Raw genomic sequence first — 20,586 nt, forward strand, 5'->3', positions numbered from 1 at the left:
TTTCAAAAGAAGTGAAGGGACTTCTTCCCTGCGTGTCACGGGCACGGGAGTCCATTCAAATGAATGGGCTCTCGTGCCCGTGCAAAACGCGGCCAACACGGCCGCATATATGTGAACCGGGAGTCATAGTAAAATTTATTCAAATTCTTTAATACCCCACTATGTATAGTCCACTTCATAGTGGATTTTAAGTGGCAGGAACTTAACCCCTGCTTTGCAGGATAGTTTGACTCTATCACAGCCCATCATTAAAAAGTATCTAAATCCAAGAACAAAAATGTCATATATTGCAGTTTACCAGGCCATAGATGTGTTGGCTGCAAAAGATTTTTTAAATGCACTTTTTTAACTTTACTTTGGCCTGGTAAATCTTTCAGTAACCCACGTCTTGTAATAGGATGATAACACTCAAGGTGTTAGGCACTTTACCCAACACCTTGCCCTTGCCTCATCTTCATAATATAAGGGGAGGTGTCCTGTAGTTCACATAGGAAATCTGGGAAGGCTGGTAACATAGTTTGAGAATTCAGTTCAGTGCAAAAAAGTTCAAGGACACTGGATTCCTCTGTGGATCAACAGCTATTTTTCTGTACTTGCAGAATGTTTTTGCATTGAAAACTAATATAGCCAGCAAGTCTAAGAACTGGTAAAATTCAATATATTACATTTTTGTTCTCGGGTTTAGATATGCTTTAATCCTTCAAGTGGAAATGATATCCCAACTCAACAAAACAGGCCTGATTTTTTATTTCAGTAGTTGAAACAGACCATTTATTTTAGGATTCCCCAGGCTTTAACAGCTCGTCCTAAAATACAGTTGCTATATAAGTCACTAGCAATATAAAAATTGAGTCACAAGTTACTGGTTGAGGAACACTGGCAGGAATCTATGGGGCATGCTGGGAAGTATGATGAACAGTACAAGGACCACAGTAGGAGCAGAAAAAACAGAAAAGAAAGTATACAAACCAGAAAAGAACAAAAGGCAAATCATAGAAAGTGTCAGTTCTTCAGGCCAACAGCCTGTCTGTATCACTTCTGTGGTGTGCCTTGCGGTGATGTTCTGTTTCTGGTCTAGACAGAAACTCTTGAGGCCATTTTTTTCCCAAATCCAGCAGTATTTTGGGCCATGAATATAAAATGTCTACATAATCCCTTACTCCTAATTCCCTCTATTAAAGGAAACCTGTCATGAGAAAATTATAAACGCTGTGTTTGCCAGCCTCTTCTCCTTAAGCCCAATTCTTGGCCAAAACTTTTTTTATATACAGGGGAATAAAACCTCTATTTTTTATTGCTCTTTATGTGCCTGTTGGGGAGTTTTACCCTCACTATCTGTTCCAGTGACAAGGGATCACATGGGAAGTAAGTGATGGGTTATCTCTGGTGACGTCAGCTCCGGCAACAAACAACATGTAGAGTAACAAAGAGTTAGAATACCCTTTATGTTTTTTTGTTCTAAGTGGTGACAACTGCATCCTCTTGTCCCATGTCACCATGAGAACACAATAAAATCTTCAGAGGCTGCAATTCTTACTCATGCAGTTGAATATTAAAAAAAATTTTGGCTGAAGTTGGGCTTCACAATTCACAATGTCATCATAATGCTTTGGCTTCAATAAGTTCACCTCTCACTCACCTGGAACAGGTGACTAAAAATAATGAAATTAGACACAGCCAGTCAACAAGCATTTTCAGAGATACCAACAATAGCATCCCTCATGACAGATATTGTTTAATACCTCCCCCTAAAATCAGGATTTACACAGCTGAAAAGCCTCTGGCAATAGAATGGTTAAGTGGAGTTTATAACCAATGTTAATATATCGATTAATAAAAGCATGAAAGAAGTGAGTCATTGTTGGCTGCCCCTACCACTGGAATCATCTGCAATGTCTGTGCTAGGAAGTAATTTGTCACCTGATAACTTGTTAGGTCCCTTGACATTGAGTAAAGATCCTCTTTATCACTTTGACTCATCCTCATAAATCGTGTTTGTTTGGCCAGTGTTTAGGTGAGGAAATCACTTTTCCAGCAGCTCACAGACAAGTAAGATATATATATATATATATATATATATATATATATATATATATATTTATTTATTTTTTTAAATGCAGTATTACAAAAATAATCTGTTGCCTTAAGAATGACAATATGATTTTATATTTTGGAGGTTGGTGGGATTAGTTAGCTGATGACTGATCAAATAGGACTAAAAATAGTTTGAACTAATCAGAAGTCCATGCTAATTCTAGAGCTTCGCACTGATGATAAATTATTTTTAAGTAAAGTAATTTGAAGGTCTTGTTACAGCATCTATGTCCTTAAATGGGCCATATGCCTATGTGGTGTGCTGTATACTGTATGTTCTCAGAAACCTGTTTAAAAACATTATAACAAAATGCAGTGGCCTAATAGCAGGTATTCAAAGGTGAGACCTGACAGAGGGGCCATGAACAACAAAGGTTAGGTGCCTAACATTCCCTTCAATGAAATCTGGCTCTTTGTGGGCCCCTTACAGTTTCACTCTTTTTCCATGTATTTAATGCCAGTGTTATCAAAAAGGGAAAAATACTAAGTAATTATAAGGTTAACTAGACCACAATGATTCATACATGGCAGGGAATCCTATCCAATGTCAAAAATTTAATTAGGGATTTCCTATTGATTTTCTCACCCTTGGAGGATCACTTTACCAGTGCACTTCTGGAGGAAGGAAAAAGGATTTGTTTTCCTTTTTTTTAAGTTTTAGAGTGTAGGGAATGGTTAGGACCCCAGTTAGATTTTTTTTGTTTGTGTCCCAGTGGTGAGAATGGTACAGTGCCTTGAAAAAGTATTCCTACACCTTGAAATTTTCCACTTTTCAGATATTTATTTGTAAAAACATTTGAAAACCATGTATCACTTTCCTTCCACGTCACAATGGTCTATCATATAAAATCCCAATAAAATACATTTACGTTTTTGGTTGTAACATGATAAAATGTGAAAACTTTCAAGGGGTATGAATACTTTTTCAAGGCCCTATATTTACATCCTGTTCCAGGAACACAACAAAAATCTGTTCAAAATGCGCGCTAGGGTTCACACTAGTACAGTTGCGATTAGATTCAATTTTCAGTATGATTGCAAAGTGCGAATTTGTTGCGTTTTGACACATATTTGGTACTACTATGTTTTTTGGTAGGAGAAGGAGACTGGATGCTGGTTGTTAAAAAGCTGACATCCACCAGCAACCTAACAACAAATGACTCCTCTCTGCTGATAGCAAAATGTAACAAATGAGTGTGGGGGTCCTCCCATAGTCTATACCAGGCACTTTGGGTATGCCATGGATTTCAAGTGGGACTCAACATCAAAAATACAAAAAAATCCATACCAGGCCCTTTGGATCTGGTTGGGATTTTAAGGGGGATCCCATACCAAATAAAAAATATCAAAAAATAGCGTGCGCTTCTTAACAACTTGCAAAAATGCGCCAAAAACACATGTACATGTGATTTACATGCAGTTTTGGTGCATTTTTATTTGAAGTCTATGCGCCAATATTGTGCTGCAATCACACCAAAGTAGCACCAGACCCATTTCGAAAAACACGCTGTGCTGTACTCCATTGATGTGAAAGGGCACCATAGAGAATAATGTCATTTCCATGTCATACGATTCTGTGTTACTCAAGTCACACCTGAAATGGCACTACTGTGAACCAGGCCTTAAACTTTGACTGTCCAATATCCTTTAGATCTACCAACTACTTAGTGTAGTGTGCCTGCCTAGTTATATATAAGTTGAATGGCTAGCTTATGCATGTCATATATTAGTATTCGTTTTGGTAAATCTAAGGGAAGTTGTGCAAATATTGTACAGCCAGATTGTAATGGCTCTGGATAACAAAGTGACAACTATAACATTTTCCCTATTACTATCTACCCTAGTGACAATGGTCACCAGGGCAAATAAAGATGGTGAATCTCACCAGCTGGAAAACACCCAGCAATAAAAACTTGACAGGGATTCCAACCTTCCCTACACCCTCTAAACAAAAAATAGTTTTAGCTAGAGATACACTTTAATTAGTTTTTTTATTTTGGAATCTGAACAGGTCTGTGAGGCTGTAATAAGGAATGACATTTTTCATGCTTTGCCATCCTTTTACTCTCCTCCAGCCTCTATATTGGGAAAGCATTGATGCATAAGAAGGGCTTTTGTTCTGTCTCCTGGGACCCTGATGACTTTATTGTTGCTGTTTTTTAAAACAAATGTTGCTAATACATGTTATTTTAGCACTGATGTGACCGTTTGATGCCAAGAATGGCACATTGTTCATCTGTCAGTCTACTGGGGATTTATGCCAAATGGGCTGAAATCCCATCCTGACTCCTAAACCTGCATATCTGTAGCATCAGAGCTCTGTTTGTACATAACAAGGTCTCTTTAACCTAGGGTTAAACGCTGAAAAAGATTTGAGTATTGACAGTATTGGGTGTAAAATGAAAACGCAGTACTGAGCACCAGCATGGCATGGGAAGTTAAGCAGCCGTCTTGCTGGATTCATCACTAGTTGAAAAAAAAAAAAGCCATCTGCTCAGAAAAACCATCCATCTGACGTCCATATCTGCTTTTTAATCTTTTTATGTGCTGGAGGGAGCTGTGACAGATTGTCCTGAACTTCGGCGCCAGTTATGGATTCAAGCCTGTGTCTGCAATATGGACGGACCTAAAAATTGTCTGGTAGAAGCTAGAAAAACCAGGAGACCTACAGCTTTTAAGGAACAACATATCCCAACCTGTCCTGTCACCCCAGGAGTGTGAAAATCCACCAAATTCTTTGCTGTCAACTAAACGGAAAATACTGTAGGATCTAAAGATTGGTGGACTCATCTAAACTGTCAGCATCTATTCTTCGACCCATAACTGGAAAGAAAGCCTGTTCATGGGTCGGAATTAAAGGTAAAATCTAATCTAAACTTTCTCAACCAACTATTTAAGGCTAATCTTCATGGTCTTGGAATATTGATGCCAATGGGTAAAAACAGGCCGCAGCGGAAGGCAACCATACAATTGCCATCAATGTTCTATATAGTACTGAATAAAGTTATAGGGAACATGCCAAAGCATTTTTAAATGGTATTTTTTATGTAGACTTAAATTTGTGTCCCATTTGCCACCAACCAGTAAGATTTTCAGCTTTGTAAATGGTACTTAAGAAAATGTAAAGACATTGGATGGGACTTTTTAGGCACTGTAAACAATATTCGTACAACAAGAAATATATAAAAACAACAAATATTTCATAAATCATGATCATCTATCCATTTGGGGTACAAAGAGAAACACCAACAGAGGGGCATCTTTGTTGGGGTTTCCCTCTGTACCCCAAATGGATAGATGATCAAGTTTTATGAAATTTTTTTTAATAGGTAATATATAATGGTATTAATGACCGTATAATTAATAATGAATTAAGAAATTCTTTGTAATAAAATTTATTTTTTAGATATTTCTTGTTGTATGAATAATGTTTACAGTGCCTAAAAAGTCCCATGCAACATCTTTTCATTTTCTTATGTACTGAGGGAAGAAGCATGGACTAACCAGATTTGTAAAATTATTGTAACTGGTACTTTTTACCTACTTTATTCTGTTACACCAGTGCAGGCTCATGAAGTATCTATGGTGTTACATGAGAATCTGTTCAAATGTTCCTTCCTGCCAATGATGTATACTAAAGCAGTTTACTGTTAACTACAGAACATTTGCAGAATTGAATTTGTCTACTATTCTTACATCTGAAAGTTTTCCAGTAGGTTGCAATTGATATTTCATGGGCCTGTACCAGCATAAGGGAAAACGATAGGAAATGAATAGTAGCTAGGTATTTTCAAGCTGCTTTCCTCCCTCTTGCTTGGAGTTACCTCCGATCATAAGCTTTCAGTGTAAGTGCTTCCAAAGAGAAGTCTGTATGTTTGGGTAAAATATGAACTATAAAGGGCTGAATTCCTTACGCTGTAATTGAAAGGTTGGCAGCGGACATGGGGCTGACTTCTGCCACTTCTTTGGCTTTCTGGAGTGCCAGCTTCTGATTGGTAGCCTCCTCCATCTCCTCCTCATCCTGCAGTAGACATATTGTTTAAGTTAGCAACATGGAAATATGGGGCCAGTGGCAAGGTAAGGAGACCCACAGCAACCAATCAGTTTACATACAAATACGGTTTTAAAAAGGTAAAAGTCCACTTGAACTAGAGTGGCTACCTAAGGCATTTTTACAATGTTTATTACATGTTAAAGCATGTGTAAACTCAATCACTCATTGAAGCATTAACATGTTAATGTAATATCAAAACTAATTTTATACCTTTCTGAATCTGCAGCTTCATTTAAAATAATACCTGGTACCCTCGCCATGAAGGTCTTTGTTCAGGCACTTCCTGCTATAGGGTGACAACGCTCTGACCCTGTCTCCAAGTTGTGCTACTGCGTTGTCACTCAGGCTTTTGATGGAAACTACAAGCAGCCATTTTAAGAGGCATTACACAGGCATGGTCCACTGTGATTACCATCAAGAACCCTCAGAAAAATGCCATGCAGCCATCACTGGAGTGCATGTAGACAGGAAGTGACTGCAAAGAAGCTGCAGGAAATCAGCAGCTCTAAGATACAACAAAGAATGATAAAAAAAAATGTTAAGACGTGTTGAAAAACAATTATTTAGAATACACAATGCTTTAGCCTATAAAATGTCACTTAATTAGGGTTTACATCAGTGAGTCCTGTACCTTTGTAAGTTCCTGTGCATTGGCTAGATTGTCGACAGCAATGGCTAAAAATACATTCAGGAGGGTGTCTGATTCAGGTTAAGGATTGAAAAACAAATTTTCCACACATAATAAAGATGAAATGCTATAGTATCAGTGTAGACAGAGAAAAGTACTGTAAGCAACTATGGATAACCAGAGGAGTCTATGCACAAACATGACTGTCCCAACCAACATAGTCCTGCATGTCGGTGTGATGTCTATGCATCACCTTTTTAGGGTGGAACCGTTTGAAAAGCTTAATTTACCAGCTGAAGTTTCTCCTTAACCTCCCTGGCGGTATGATTATTTCAGATTTTTGGTGCTGAAAGTGGTACCATTTTTTTGCATGGAAATATGTATTTTTTTTATTGTAAGTCTAGTAAACATTCCGGATATAAAACTTGAAACATGAAATCATAAATTATAATTTAATAAATACTCATAAAAAATAATAATATAATAATACATTTTATTCAATAATACAATCAAACCAAAAACACTGAAATTTGAAATGTAGCGCCAAGTTCGCACATCACTGAGCAAAGTCACAAAATCGTTTTCAGTGTCTGATGACGAATTTCCCCCACAAATCATTATCACTCAATTCTGCAAGTAGTTCTGATTTACTATCGCTGTTCTTTAGCCGGTCTAAAACCGATTTTGACCTAAAGGGACGCTTTTTGGACACCGTGGACTTTTCTCAGTTTCCAGGCAGAAAGAACTGTCAAAATGCAGGCAGGGCACAGGACAAAGCACTAGGGACAAAATGTATGTGAAATGCTTTGATACAGGAATGTTTTGCTATAAAATAATCGTTTTTAAAAAAATTTAATTTTTTTTAAATTTTCAAATTTGCTGCCGGTTCCGGCGCCCGTACGTCCCGACGTCACAAGGACCGGAACACGGAAGCCAGATGCCGACATCGGCCGGAGGAGATGGCCGGGGACGCTGCAGGGGACGCATCGCGGGAGCGAGGGACAAGGTAAGCGCTGTAGGGAATCCCAGAGCAACGCCGCATGGTAAGCCCGAGTGTAGCTCGGGGTTACCGCTTTTGGTACTGAAACTTTACCCCGAGCTACACTCGGGAATACCGCCAGGGAGGTTAAAGGTACTTTCTAGTCAAGCAAGAATATGTTGTATTCAAGCAGAACTAATGCTTCTGATTTACCCATTTCCCAAAAGAAAGCTCAAACTAGAAATTTGTTGTAGTGTTTTAATTTACATTGTGCCTATTAGCACATGCACTGTGTTTGCGAAGTTCAAGTCATGCCTCTGGTGATAATTGTCATAGTTGCCAGCTTGCTTATGTTAGCTCTCAGCCAGTCTTTCAAGCCCTCAAATGGCTCCAATGCCCCATTTCTTCTATCTGATCACAACCTTATAAGTTTCACACTCTCCCTGTCTTCTACCTCCTCTCCTCCCAATCAGCAATCCATTACCAGAAGAAACCTTTGCCACGTGAACCCTTCTTTTCTCTGCTTTGCAACAGACTACCTCTGTGACAAAATCTCACCCTGTCTTGCCCCAACCTCACTACTTCTGTCTACAATAGCTCACTCCCACCGTTCCTGACTCCCATGTGCTCCCTTTGTTACATGCAGAATTAGTTCTCATCCTCTACAACCTTTCGAAACAGAAGACTCCGCAAGTCTTAAAAGACACACTTGTGCTCTTGAGCAAGTGTGGTGTAAAACTAAACTCCTGCAAGACTTCCCTTTATAAATCTGACCTCCTAGAACACAACATCTACCATTGTGCTTTCATCACTCTCATCAACACCCTCACTTTGTCAGCTCTTTTTTACCTCGAACTCTTTCTTTGTCTTCCATCATCTTCCCCAACTAACTCATTCACTGCCCAGGACATTACCAATCATTTAAAAAAACACGATTGATGCAGTTTTTGAGGAAATCTCCATTGTCCAGATATCACTTACCATATCAGGTCTACCACCATACTCAACACTTTCCACCTTTGACCCTGTTACTACTGAATCCCATCCCCTCACATATACTTGCATCCCCTCTTGCTCTATTCTGCACTCTCTAACTCACATATCCAATCTCTTCCCCAGTACTGGCAGCTTCCCCTCCCCTTTAACCACAAGCCTACAGGGCACTTATACCCCCTTCCTGCCCAGGCCAATTTCCAGCTTTCAGCACTGTTGCACTTTGAATGACAATTGCGCGGTCATGCAACACTGTACCCATATGAATTTTTTATCATTTTTTTGTGACAGATAGAGCTTTATTTTGGTGGTATTTAATCACCTCTGGGTTTTTTATTTTTTCTTAAACAAACCAAAAACCACTGAAAATTTTGAAAAAAAAAAAGTTTTTTCCTAGTTTTTTCTTATAAAATTTTGTAAATAAGTGATTTTTCTCCTTCACTGATGTGCGCTAATGAGGCTGCACTGATGGACACTGATAGGTGGCACTGATGGGCACTGATGAGGAGGCATTGGTAGGTGGCACTGATGGGCATTGAAAGACAGCACTGATATATGGCACTGATAGGCGGCACTGACGGGCACTGACAGGCGGCACTGACTGGCACTGACAGGCGGCACTGACTGGCACTGATAGGTGGCACTGGGTGACACTGAAAGGCAGCTCAGATGGGCACTGATGTGCACTGGTAGGCACTGATATGTGGCATTGATGTGGCACTGATGAGCACTGGCACTGGTGAGCACAAACAGCTGGCTCTGATGGACACTGACAGGTAGCACTGCTGGGGCTACACTGACCATCAGGGCACACTGATCATCAGTGTAGATGTCCCCTCCGCAGAATGCCGATTACCGTCTCTCCTCTCCTCTCAAGCTGTCAGCGTGACAGCTCGAGAGGAGAGAAATGCCGATAACTGGCATTTCCCTGTTTACATGTGATCAGCTGTGATTGGACACAGCTGATCACATGACCGAGCCGACATCTTCGGTTCTTTCTGTGGATCAGTGATCTGCTGTGTCCGAGGGAGCCGCGCATGCGCAGTGAGAATGGGAGGACGTCATATGACGTCCTCCCAGAACGAAAGAACCTCCTTGCGTCCATCATATTACTATATGGCGGGCGGGAGGTGGTTAAAATAGGCATTGGTCACCCCAAACTTAAAAATCTGTCTGAGCTACCACCTCACTGATAACAACCTTTTCGACCCCTTACAGTTTGACTTTCACCCACAACACCCAACAGAAACTGCCCTGTCTAGCATGTGCTGCTGCCCGACTTATCCACCCTACCCATCCATTCAGTGGCCACCGCTCCTCTCTGGGAATCCCTTCATTGGCTTCTGCTTGGCCAATGAATAAGAGTAAAAGGAGAGAAGAAAGGCGCCTCTAAGTGCAGCAAAGCACTTTAATTCAGCATAAAAGTAGGAACACTCACATGTTAGTAGAGTAATACAGGCACGTTTAGTATATGGTGTGGAAACACTGTGTGGAACGGATGTCACTGGTGCCTAATACGTCCTGCGTCTCACTGGAAGGAGTGTGGTAGCAAGAGGGAGACAGATGTGGAGCTGGCCAGCATGCACGCACTCCTCAACGCGTCACATTGAATTCTGGTCACTGACGTCATCATGCCTACACGCGCTCCAGAGTGTGTTCTAGCCGCCATCTTGAGGAGTACGAGCATGCCAGCCGGCTCCACATCTGTCTCCCTCCTGCTACCAAGCTCCTTCAAGTGAGAGGTGGACGTATTATGCAAGGCGGACATATTATACACCAGTGAAAGCCGTTCCACACAGTGTTTCCACACCATATACTAAACATGCCTGTATTACTCTACTAACATGTGAGTGTTCCTACTTTTATGTGGAATTAAAGTGGTCTGCTGCACTTTGAGGCGCTTCTTCTCTCCTTTACTACACAGAGTCTGCTACAGTACTGCATGAAGCTTGCCCTTAGTGCCATACGGACCCCTCCAATCCAAGTCACCCAGACTATTTCCACTAACTATTAGACTTTTTGGACTAGGTTCCAGTATTTGCGCTGAATATAATTTCTTTCTTTCTTACTTGAAAGTACTAACAACAACAAACAAAGCCATCCACAACTCTGCCCCTAGCTATATCACCAATTTAATCTCACAATATCACCCAAATATTGGACAAATAAGGACTCTTGCTCTCTAGCTCCCATGTCACATTCTCCTATGCTCACCTGCAGGATTTCTCCAGAGCCTCTCATTTCCTCTGATACTAGCTTTCCCAATATGCTTAGCTATCTCCTACTCTGTAAACTATTAGGCAATCTCTGAAAGGCAATCTCTGAAAGCCCATCTCTTCAGGGAGTCCTGCTCCACTTCCACCTAAAAAAAACCCTGTAATTTTACTTTTCTCCATCAGTTCATCCCTAACAGTTTTTACCTTTTTTGTATCACCTGCTCCTCTCTTTTAGATTGTAACAATCTCATAAGCAGGGCCCTCTGAATCCTCTTGTAACTGTACTGTCACCCTTTATTTTGTAAAGGTCAACATAAACTATTGGCACTTCCAAGCAAAAATAAAGGTAAGACGATTTCCATTATTTTTAATAGAGTGGCTTCCCTCTTTTCTTGCTTGGAAGTGGACTCTATGGAGTGGTCAGTGACCTTTTGTAAGCATGCTCCCAATAGCAGGGGAATAAAGGGGTTGATACCTGTATTGGGGATGGGACACGGATGCAAATTGCTGGCACTACATAAATCCTGTATAAGAGCAATAGCTGGTCATGTGTGCAGCAATATGGCAACTGCAAATCCAAAAGGGACTAATGGCAGGAATATATGGTAAGAAAATCGTACGAAAATTTTCGTTGATCAAACGATCGACCAACTTTCTCTTCGTTGATGAGCAGGATGTTATAACCGATAACGATATTGTGAACGAAAAAATCCGGTTGAATAACAGTGAAAAAGTTTGTTGTTTCGCATGCGAACGACTGATTTTCTATGCGGTGGTATGACGGTCATCTGAAAAAAATCTGTCAGGCGATATCACGCATGAGCGGAAGCAGATGATGTCCTGGATGTTTATGTCCAAGGATCCATAAATCCAATTTAATCCAATTAATTCCAAGGATTTATGGCCAATTAATAGTTCTGGGCGGAAGGGCGTGGCTACAAGGTCACACGCACACTGCATCACTTCCACTTGTACGGAAGACGTCAACACTACGTATTGCTCGCCGAACAATTTTTTCCGATTGGTTAATGTGGGCCACGATTTCGACCAACAAACGACCGCCGATCGGTTGTCAGATGATTGATCGGTCGATTTTCTTAACGTGTATTCCTGCCATACGATGGCTATGTCTTTGGCCAATAGGACAGCCTAGTTTCACTGTAAAGCCTAATTGAACTATCAGTTAACTATATTCCAGGTGCATCAAACAAAAGATGTGCAAAATGCTACAGCTCTTTTTTCTTTTATAGAAAGCAGACAAAACCTGAGTAGAAAAACCTGTCCCATGCCGGCATGCTGCAAAGAAGGACCTTTGCTATTTGTGCGGAAGCAGAGGTTTCCCTGCAGCAGTCTGACTTTCTTCATGCTGAGACAGAACTATGCCTTTTACCTGCAGATTGCAGAAAGAATACAATTATTTGTGAAAGACAAATTGCTAGAAATCCTTGTCTGTGTTGAAATAATGGTATATGTATTTGTATTTTGTACTTTGGTTTTATAAATAACGATAGTCATTGCTGAGTCAAGAGGCCCATAGCGGAAATATAAAAATTGCTCTAGTCCATAATGGGTATACAGGTATGGGAGCTGAAGTGGTGGAACTATTTTGACATCAAAGGATACAGTTTCCAAACAGAGTCAGGATGATGAAGTAAATACAAGAGTACATTCCTTTGCTGACACCCCCTTGTGATTCGATTCCAAAGTACATGACATTGTTCCAGTCCTCCCCTGTCAGGATCTGCAAGCAACATTACTGGCATAAGTAATAGATCAGAGCTAAACAATGTTTGACAAGTATAACAGAACATCTAAAGTCCCTTATTTGGTGGCTTAGTGGTGACCGGTTATAGCAAGACTGACAACCGCGGAAAATGGAACCAAAACATTACTCCAGTATGTTTTCTGGATTCTGGGAGGGAACCATGCAAATATACAAACCATTCCAAAATACAAACCATTCCTTATGTAACCTAGCACTGCAAGGCAGGATGCTAATCACTTAGCCAGTGTGCTGTATTTTGGGCATGCCTACTGGTACTAAAATCAGAGACACCAAAGAGTACAATAAAAATGGTAGTCCAGGCTTTTTAATAGTAATTCTACAATATGTTAGAAAAGCCAACATATACAAGAAATAATTCAAATATGAGCTACAACATCAATATCATTAGACCCACCTGAAAAACGGTCAAGATGGCAGTGGGGAAGGTGTCAAAATTTGTGTTTCTTGTTTCCTCTTCAAAGTAAAATCTGAAAAACAAGACAGAGTTATACATGTGGTGTTTTAAAGAATGTCCAAAGCCAAAAAACTTTGTTTTTGATAGTAGAAAATAGTTAAAATCGCTTGGATATGGAAAACTAGGAAAATCCTTTCTAAAACAGTTGTCACTGAAACAAGTGTTTCCATTGAACAATTTCCCTTCTATACCTATTCCAGTGACAACTCAACATTTTGGCTTTTCTCTCACTTTCTGCCTTGGTGACTTACGTTTTTCTATCTCTGACTCTTGAACTTGAGAGTCAGGGGTTAGGGGTTTCCTGAAGTCTGATATTTTGATGCCCTATCAAGGAACGTTCTACCTTTTTTCTGCAGCAGCTCATTCTTTTGAAATGTAGATTAAAGCTTATGTATTTTTCCATTGTATGCTCAGTTTGAATTGCTTAGGGTTGGGACAGGTTTATGTAAACGTTTAAACAGCCTACACCGCTCTTGTATTTCAATTTTGGGAGATGTCATGAAATGATGGACAATTTTAATTATGTCAAAGAGTTACGTGTATATAAAGCCAAAACATTGTATTATTAGATTGTGGAATGGTTAAAACTGCTATGTTTGGGGTTTTTTTCTGCTGTGTGGGTCCCCTTCTCCCTTCACTATCTGCCCCACACAACAGGAAATGAGGTGAGCTCTCTCCAAAGTTAGAGGAAATACCCTCTGAGATAGCTGTGACCAGAACAAGTGCCCCTTTGGAAGATTTATCTTGTTTCAGTGACAATCGAAAACATTTCCATTGTGTAAATTTCTTATGACTTTCTATCCTCGTGACTATGGTTGCCTGGACAATCAGAAAGGGAGAATTTCCTGAGCTGGGACAGAGATGGCAGTAAAAACCTGACAGGAGTTCTAACCCTTCCACATTACATACCGAACTATTACAACCTAACAATTTATTATATGTCTAAGGACTCCAAAGGTGAAATATCAGCACTCCCAAAGACATCTGGGAGCCTCAATTTAGATACTGCCATGCTATATATTACGCTGATCATGGTAATGTGTAGCTAAAGAAAAGGGAAATTATCATCGGAACTATGACTGACACTTACTGTCCTCCAAAAAGCTGCATCCCCAAAAGCGCGAAGACCACGATGAAGAGGAAAAGAAGGAACAAAAGACTAACGATTGACTTCATGGAGTTCAGCAAGGACACCACCAAATTTCTCAAGGAGTTCCAGTACCTGCAAACACCAGCAGAAAGTTTATATCCCAGATCACATGTGCAGGTCACAACATGACTTTTGATGGCTAAACTCCATCATGGGTGATATGGGAGCACACTATAGGCAGATGGAGCTCTTACTTTGTGACTTTGAAAATACGGAGAAGCCGCAGAGCTCGAAGCACACTGATCCCGAAAGAGGTTCCTGGTTTTACTGCTGCCCAAATCACCTCGAAAATACTACCCACTATAACCTGTAAGAACAACAAACAGTAAAACGACCTTTATATTGCATTACACAATCATGAACTGAAGAGTAGGATGAGGATGGTGATTTTTTTCAGAAGAAACCACCATTATCCTGCAAGAAGAACAAAGCTGGAGAACTATCATGACTGTCTCTTCTGCCTTCTTTCCCATAATCCCCTTCTCTTTTCAGCACGGGGCTGCTGCTGTATTTACATGACTATCCTGCATGAAGATAAAGCCACTGAAATATTCTTTCCAATAATCACCAGTAATTCAATCTTTATTTGTAGAATAGTAAAAATTTAAGCAATACCTTTTGCAAGACTAAATGAATGTAGGTGCATGCTTTCATAATTAGTTTTCTCTTTTTCAGGCATGGTTTTAATTTTTCAATTTTTATTTGGCATATAAACATATCTGCTTTAGGCCTCTTGCACATGGGCAGAAAAAACATTGCACTTGTTGCCTTGTAGTGGGTTTTTGTTTAATTTTTTTTATAGATCTGAACAAAGGTGCATTGTTGTCTATGGGGGTAAGTTCTGTTATGCATCGATGTATTCAGAGCCATAAGAAAAAAATAGAAAATGTTTTGTTTGAATGGAATAATTTAGGAATCTGTACCCAAGCACATACAAGCGTATAAGCCTAAACTGAATTACTGGCAGCTAGAGGAGGATGAAGAAGAATTTTGCGCTTATTAACTCAAGGTCTTTAAGGAACATGACTTGTGCTTTCACATCAGAATCTTGTTGACAGCAAGAACCTGCATATAAACATCAGTAAATTATTACTAGAGATGTGTACGACAGAAACATTTTGTTTCAGTTTTATTTGTTAAAGTGGTAGTAAAGCACACAAAATAAATCTAAAGAAATCATCTCCCTGCAAGTAAGGGCACAGTGTGCTAGTACGCATCGCATACTAGCACATTATGAAAGACCTGCCTGAAAATGAGGCCCTCCAGCAGAGCACTGTCATGGCACCCCGGGGTTTCTATCTTCATCCGGTCTTCCTACCGGGTTCGTGGGCTGCAACCGTTTGACTGGCCAAGTCATGGTGACGCTGTCCATTGAAAGCACAGTGCGCATGCGCTGGTGACATCACCGGCACTGCTAAAGTAAATATCTCCTACGCTGTGAACGTCTAGGAGATATTTACAGTACCTACAGGTAGGCTTCACTACCACTTTAAGTAAATCATTTAATCTCCTCACAATTGTTATGTTAGAATGATACGTTTTCGTAATGATTCCTTATTTCAAAACACTATATATTTGTTGTTCCGAATTAATTTGTATTTTTGGAAGTTCTGTTTTGTTTTTGTTATTTAGAAGATTGGCTACAATCATTTTAATGTAATTAATTACTACATATCATTCGTTATGTTATTAAGTTGAATTCATTTCACCATTCCCAACTGACTTTGTTGGGTCTGCAAATTAAACAAATGGTCTTTTAAGTTCAACCCCAATACAAAAAGGATTTTATTAGAATATTCATGCTACGCTTACTAGAATAAAAGCAATTGGATCCGTATTGATTCGGACCACTTGCTATGTCATTACATTATTCTGGATGCTTCATACAATAACAAAAGGCCCATCTATTGCGTCATGTCTTCCAAATGAAACAAATTAATTTATTGATTTTGTTATAGTTTATTTCGGATTAGGTGAATTTTATTAGTATTGTGATTCGGAAATCCAGATCTCAGAATCATGCAAATTTAGTCAGAATTTCAATTCATAATGAATCGCACATGTCTAATTATTACATCTATGATCTTACTAATGGAGCAATCCTAACCTCGCTATCACAGGAATTAAAGTGCTTCAAAATGTATTTTTTTTTTTTTTGTTGTCTGTGCATCATGTCAGGGATTTTCCTTCACTTCCTGCTCAAGAGATACTGCAGGAAGCAAAGGGAAAAATTTCCTCGGTTTTGTGCCTCTGTTGGTAGATTTCTCCTCACTTACTTTTAGATTAAATTCTGCAGGATTTTGGACTTGCCATCTCTTTCAGGCTAGGTTCACAAATGTGCGGGTGGTGCCGTTGTGGATTTACACTGAAGAATGCGGACCTGCGGGCGGGTAATTAATTCTAATGGCACGCCGCCCTCACTGGAAATCGCAATCATACTGGGAACCGAGGTTCCCATGTGGGCTGCGTTTTCAGAAGAAGTGCAGGGATTTCTTCCCTGCGTGTCCCAGGGCACGGGTGTTCATTGAATGGGCTCTCGTGCCCGTGCTCAGATATGTGAACCAGGGATCAGTGGTCACCAGGAAAAAGAAGGTGAACCTACCAAGCAGGGACACAGCCAGCAACAAAATTCTGACAGAGGTTAGACATTTCCCTACTCTACCCGAAACGGAAAAAAACTAATAATTTTGACATGTTTATCCCTAATTACAAAATGTGAATTCATCCTGAACACAGCTGGGTATCTGAATGAAGTTAAAGTATTCACACCCACGGTCTACCAAAACAGTTACATTTAATGCATTCCTCTGCTAATAACTGTCAATGTTACCAGTGTACTTATTTTAGCTCTCAACTGAAATGCAGAGCAATCAAATGGCTGGTGTCATAGGTGATTACATGTGCAGCACTATGGTAACTGCAGATCAAACAGAGACCAAGATGGCAGCTTCTTTGGCTGTAAAGGATTGGAAGGTTTAGTTTCGCTTTAACCTCTTGCTACTCATGTAAGCCATATGTGCAGCAGGAAAAGAGTAGGTTTTTAAGGTCTACATGTTGCACATATACAGTATCTCACAAAAGTGAGTACACCCCTCACATTTTTGTAAATACTTTATTATATCTTTTCATGAGTCAGCACTGAAGAAATGACACTTTGCTACAATGTAAAGTAGTGAGTGTACAGCTTGTATAACAGTGTAAATTTGCTTTCCCCTAAAAATAACTCAACACACAGCCATTAACGTCTAAACCGCTGGCAACAAAATTGAGTACACCCCTAAGTGAAAATGTCCAAATTGGGCCCAATTAGCCATTTTCCCTCCCCGGTATCATGTGACTCATTAGTGTTACAAGGTCTCAGGTGTGAATAGGGAGCAGGTGTGTTAAATTTGGTGTTATCGCTTTCACTCTCTCATACTGGTCACTGGAAGTTCAACATGGCACCTCATGGCAAAGGTTCCACTCAGAACAGGCCTCTTCATGGTCGACCAAAGAAGTTGACTGCACATGCTCAGCATCATATCCACAGGTTGTCTTTGGGAAATAGACAAATGAATGTTGCCAGCATTGCTGCAGAGGTTGAAGGGTGGGGGGGTCAGCCTGTCAATGCTCAGACCAAACACCGCACACTGCATCAAATTGGTCTGCATTGCTGTCATTCCAGAAGGAAGCCTCTTCTAAAGATGATGCACAAGAAAGCCCGCAAAGAGTTTGCAGAAGACAAGCAGACTAAGGACATGGATTACTGGAGCCATGTCCTGTGGTCTGATGAGACCAAGATAAACGCATTTGGTTCAGATGGTGTCAAGCGTGTGTGGCGGCAACCAGGTGAGGAGTACAAAGACAAGTGTGTCTTGAATACAGTTAAGCATGGTGGTGGGAGTGTCATGGTCTGGGGCTGCATGAGTGCTGCCAGCACTGAGGAGCTACAGTTCATTGAGGGAACCGTGAATGCCAACATGTATTGTGACATACTGAAGCAGAGCATGATCCCCTCCCTTTGGAGACTGGGCCACAGGGCAGTATTCCAACATAACGACCCCAAACACACCTCCAAGACCACCACTGCCTTGCTAAAGAAGCTGAGGGTAAAGGTGATGGACTGGCCAAGCATGTCTCCAGACCTAAATCCTATTGAGCATCTGTGGGGCATCCTCAAACGGAAGGTGGAGGAGCACAAGGTCTCTAACATCCACCAGCTCCGTGATGTCGTCATGGAGGAGTGGAAGAGAACTCCAGTGGCAACCTGTGAAGCTCTGGTGAACTCCATGCCCATCAGGGTTAAGACCGTGCTGGAAAATAATGGTGGCCACACAAAATATTGATACTTTGGGCCCAATTTGGACATTTTCACTTAGGGGTGTACTGCAGTTTAGACATTAATGGCTGTGTGTTGAGTTATTTTGAGGGGACAGCAAAGTTACACTGTTATACAAGCTGTACACTCACTACTTTACATTGTAGCAAAGTGGCATTTCTCGAGTGTCGTCACATGAAAAGATATAATAAAATATTTACAAAAATGTGAGGGGGTGGACTCACTTCTGTGAGATACTGTACATCTATGGACTACCAAGGTTTTTGTGCTCAGAGAACACCCACTGCAGTCTCCCAGCACAGTGATTGAGCTGTCATACACAGCTCTTGGCCTCTAGTAAGGATCAGGAACTGGTGGGACAGGCCATGTGATCACTTTGACAGAATTTCTCCCCCCTGGACTCGAAGACCTAACTGAAAGGATGCTGGAGCTAGTTAGGAAGTAGTTAAAACAAACAACAAAAACAGCTTGAAGGAGTTGTTTTAAGTGATAGAAAAACTCACCCCAAAATCGAAACAATTAAAAGATGAGTGAAAGTAGTTTCGAGGACCGAGACCATACATCTTCAGGGACATTTCTGTTAGAAAGAGACCTAGGAAAACAAACTCTGCAAAATCTGTAAAACAAACAAGAATTAAAATGAACTCTATCCATTTCCTTTATCTGTGGTATGGTATTGTTATACAAATATACAGAATACATTGATATATAGGGCTATAAGAAAACTAGGTTAAACATCAAAGCTGTTAGGCTGAATTGACATTGGAACTGACAGATGTTGGAGTGCTTTACCTCTACATCAGCTGTCTATTTCGACTGCCATACAGGGCAGTGTGGTACATGATTTAGGGCCAGTTCACACTACAAAAATGCACTCCAGATGCATTACGGATATGTTTTTGCTTACAGTTCACACTACACTCCATTTCTGGGGCAGTTTTGGTGCAGTTTGTCATGTTCCAGTATGGTTCTGTGCTACTTATTTTCTGCATCGGAAACTGACTGGAACTGACTGCACTAGTGTGAACCAGGGCTATTGGAATACATGTAAATCACTGTTTTATGCAAAAAAAGTGCACAGAACTGAATCTGGTGTGAACTAGCCCTTGGCGCATCACACAGCTCCCTTTTTTTAAACACAATATGGCATTTTATGTAGTGTCAGATGCCAATTGACCTTTCTTGTTGTGCCGTACCAAGTGTTTGCTTTGGGCTGTTAATTCTAGAGATACTTATGATAAAATTCAAATACAACTGCTAAAGTCTTACATTTTTACAAAGGGCACTTCCAAAGATTAAAGGTGATAGTCAGTGCTTCCCAAGTCATCTTTATAGGAGACTCAATGTACACCTCTTGCTCTGACTCCCAGAATCCTTTGCTGCCAAGCTAATGACAAACATGTCAATTAGCCAAGTGATGTGAGCTATCTTTACTGTGCTCATTAGTTTTACAATAGCTCAGGGCTTGAAATTTCCACTTGCCTGCTCACCAATAGCGAGTGGAAATTATGGTGGGGGTGAGTGTGTCCCCCAGGGCCGTCTTGCTGAGCAGGCTCGGAGCTCAGGCCGGATCTGTCGTTGGCACTGGGAGCCGTCAGACTGCTCAATAGCTGAGCGCAGTGAAAGCAAAGCAAGGAGTGTGTGCTGTGCTCTCTGCCTCCCCCTAGAGTGCAGTACCCGGCTCTGTGAGTGAACAACAAAGTACTGCAACTTTTTATGGGTGTGTGTGTGTGTGTGTCTGTGTATGCATGTACAATTGTACATGTGTCTGTGTGTATGTACGTGTGTGTGTGTGTGTGTACATGTGTCTGTGTATGTACGCACATGTGTCTGTGTGAACATGTGTCTGTGTATGTATGCACGTGTCTCTGTGCGTGTGTGTACGTTTCTGTGTGTGTGTGTATGTGTGTGTGT

General features: G+C 40.6%; 1 protein-coding gene across 5 annotated transcripts in view; it reads right to left on the minus strand.

Annotated features, from left to right (window-relative positions):
• The window catches only part of CACNA1B (calcium voltage-gated channel subunit alpha1 B), a 378,141-nt gene that overhangs the window by 120,698 nt on the left and 236,857 nt on the right, over positions 1 to 20,586 (minus strand). For all 5 annotated transcript variants that reach the window (XM_089675295.1, XM_089675298.1, XM_089675296.1 and 2 more), the window contains exons 12-18: positions 19,176 to 19,288; positions 14,549 to 14,661; positions 14,295 to 14,426; positions 13,145 to 13,217; positions 12,588 to 12,705; positions 6,780 to 6,847; positions 6,009 to 6,115 (exon numbers count right to left, since the gene is read on the minus strand). In XM_089675295.1, coding sequence (XP_089531421.1) covers positions 6,009 to 6,115; positions 6,780 to 6,847; positions 12,588 to 12,705; positions 13,145 to 13,217; positions 14,295 to 14,426; positions 14,549 to 14,661; positions 19,176 to 19,288 — 724 coding nt within the window. The remainder of the gene's footprint in view (positions 1 to 6,008; positions 6,116 to 6,779; positions 6,848 to 12,587; positions 12,706 to 13,144; positions 13,218 to 14,294; positions 14,427 to 14,548; positions 14,662 to 19,175; positions 19,289 to 20,586) is intronic.

Source organism: Staurois parvus, unplaced genomic scaffold, assembly GCF_062004578.1.
Source record: "Staurois parvus isolate SC_StPar_1 unplaced genomic scaffold, SC_StPar_1.0 ptg000154l, whole genome shotgun sequence".
Taxonomy (NCBI): domain Eukaryota; kingdom Metazoa; phylum Chordata; class Amphibia; order Anura; family Ranidae; genus Staurois; species Staurois parvus.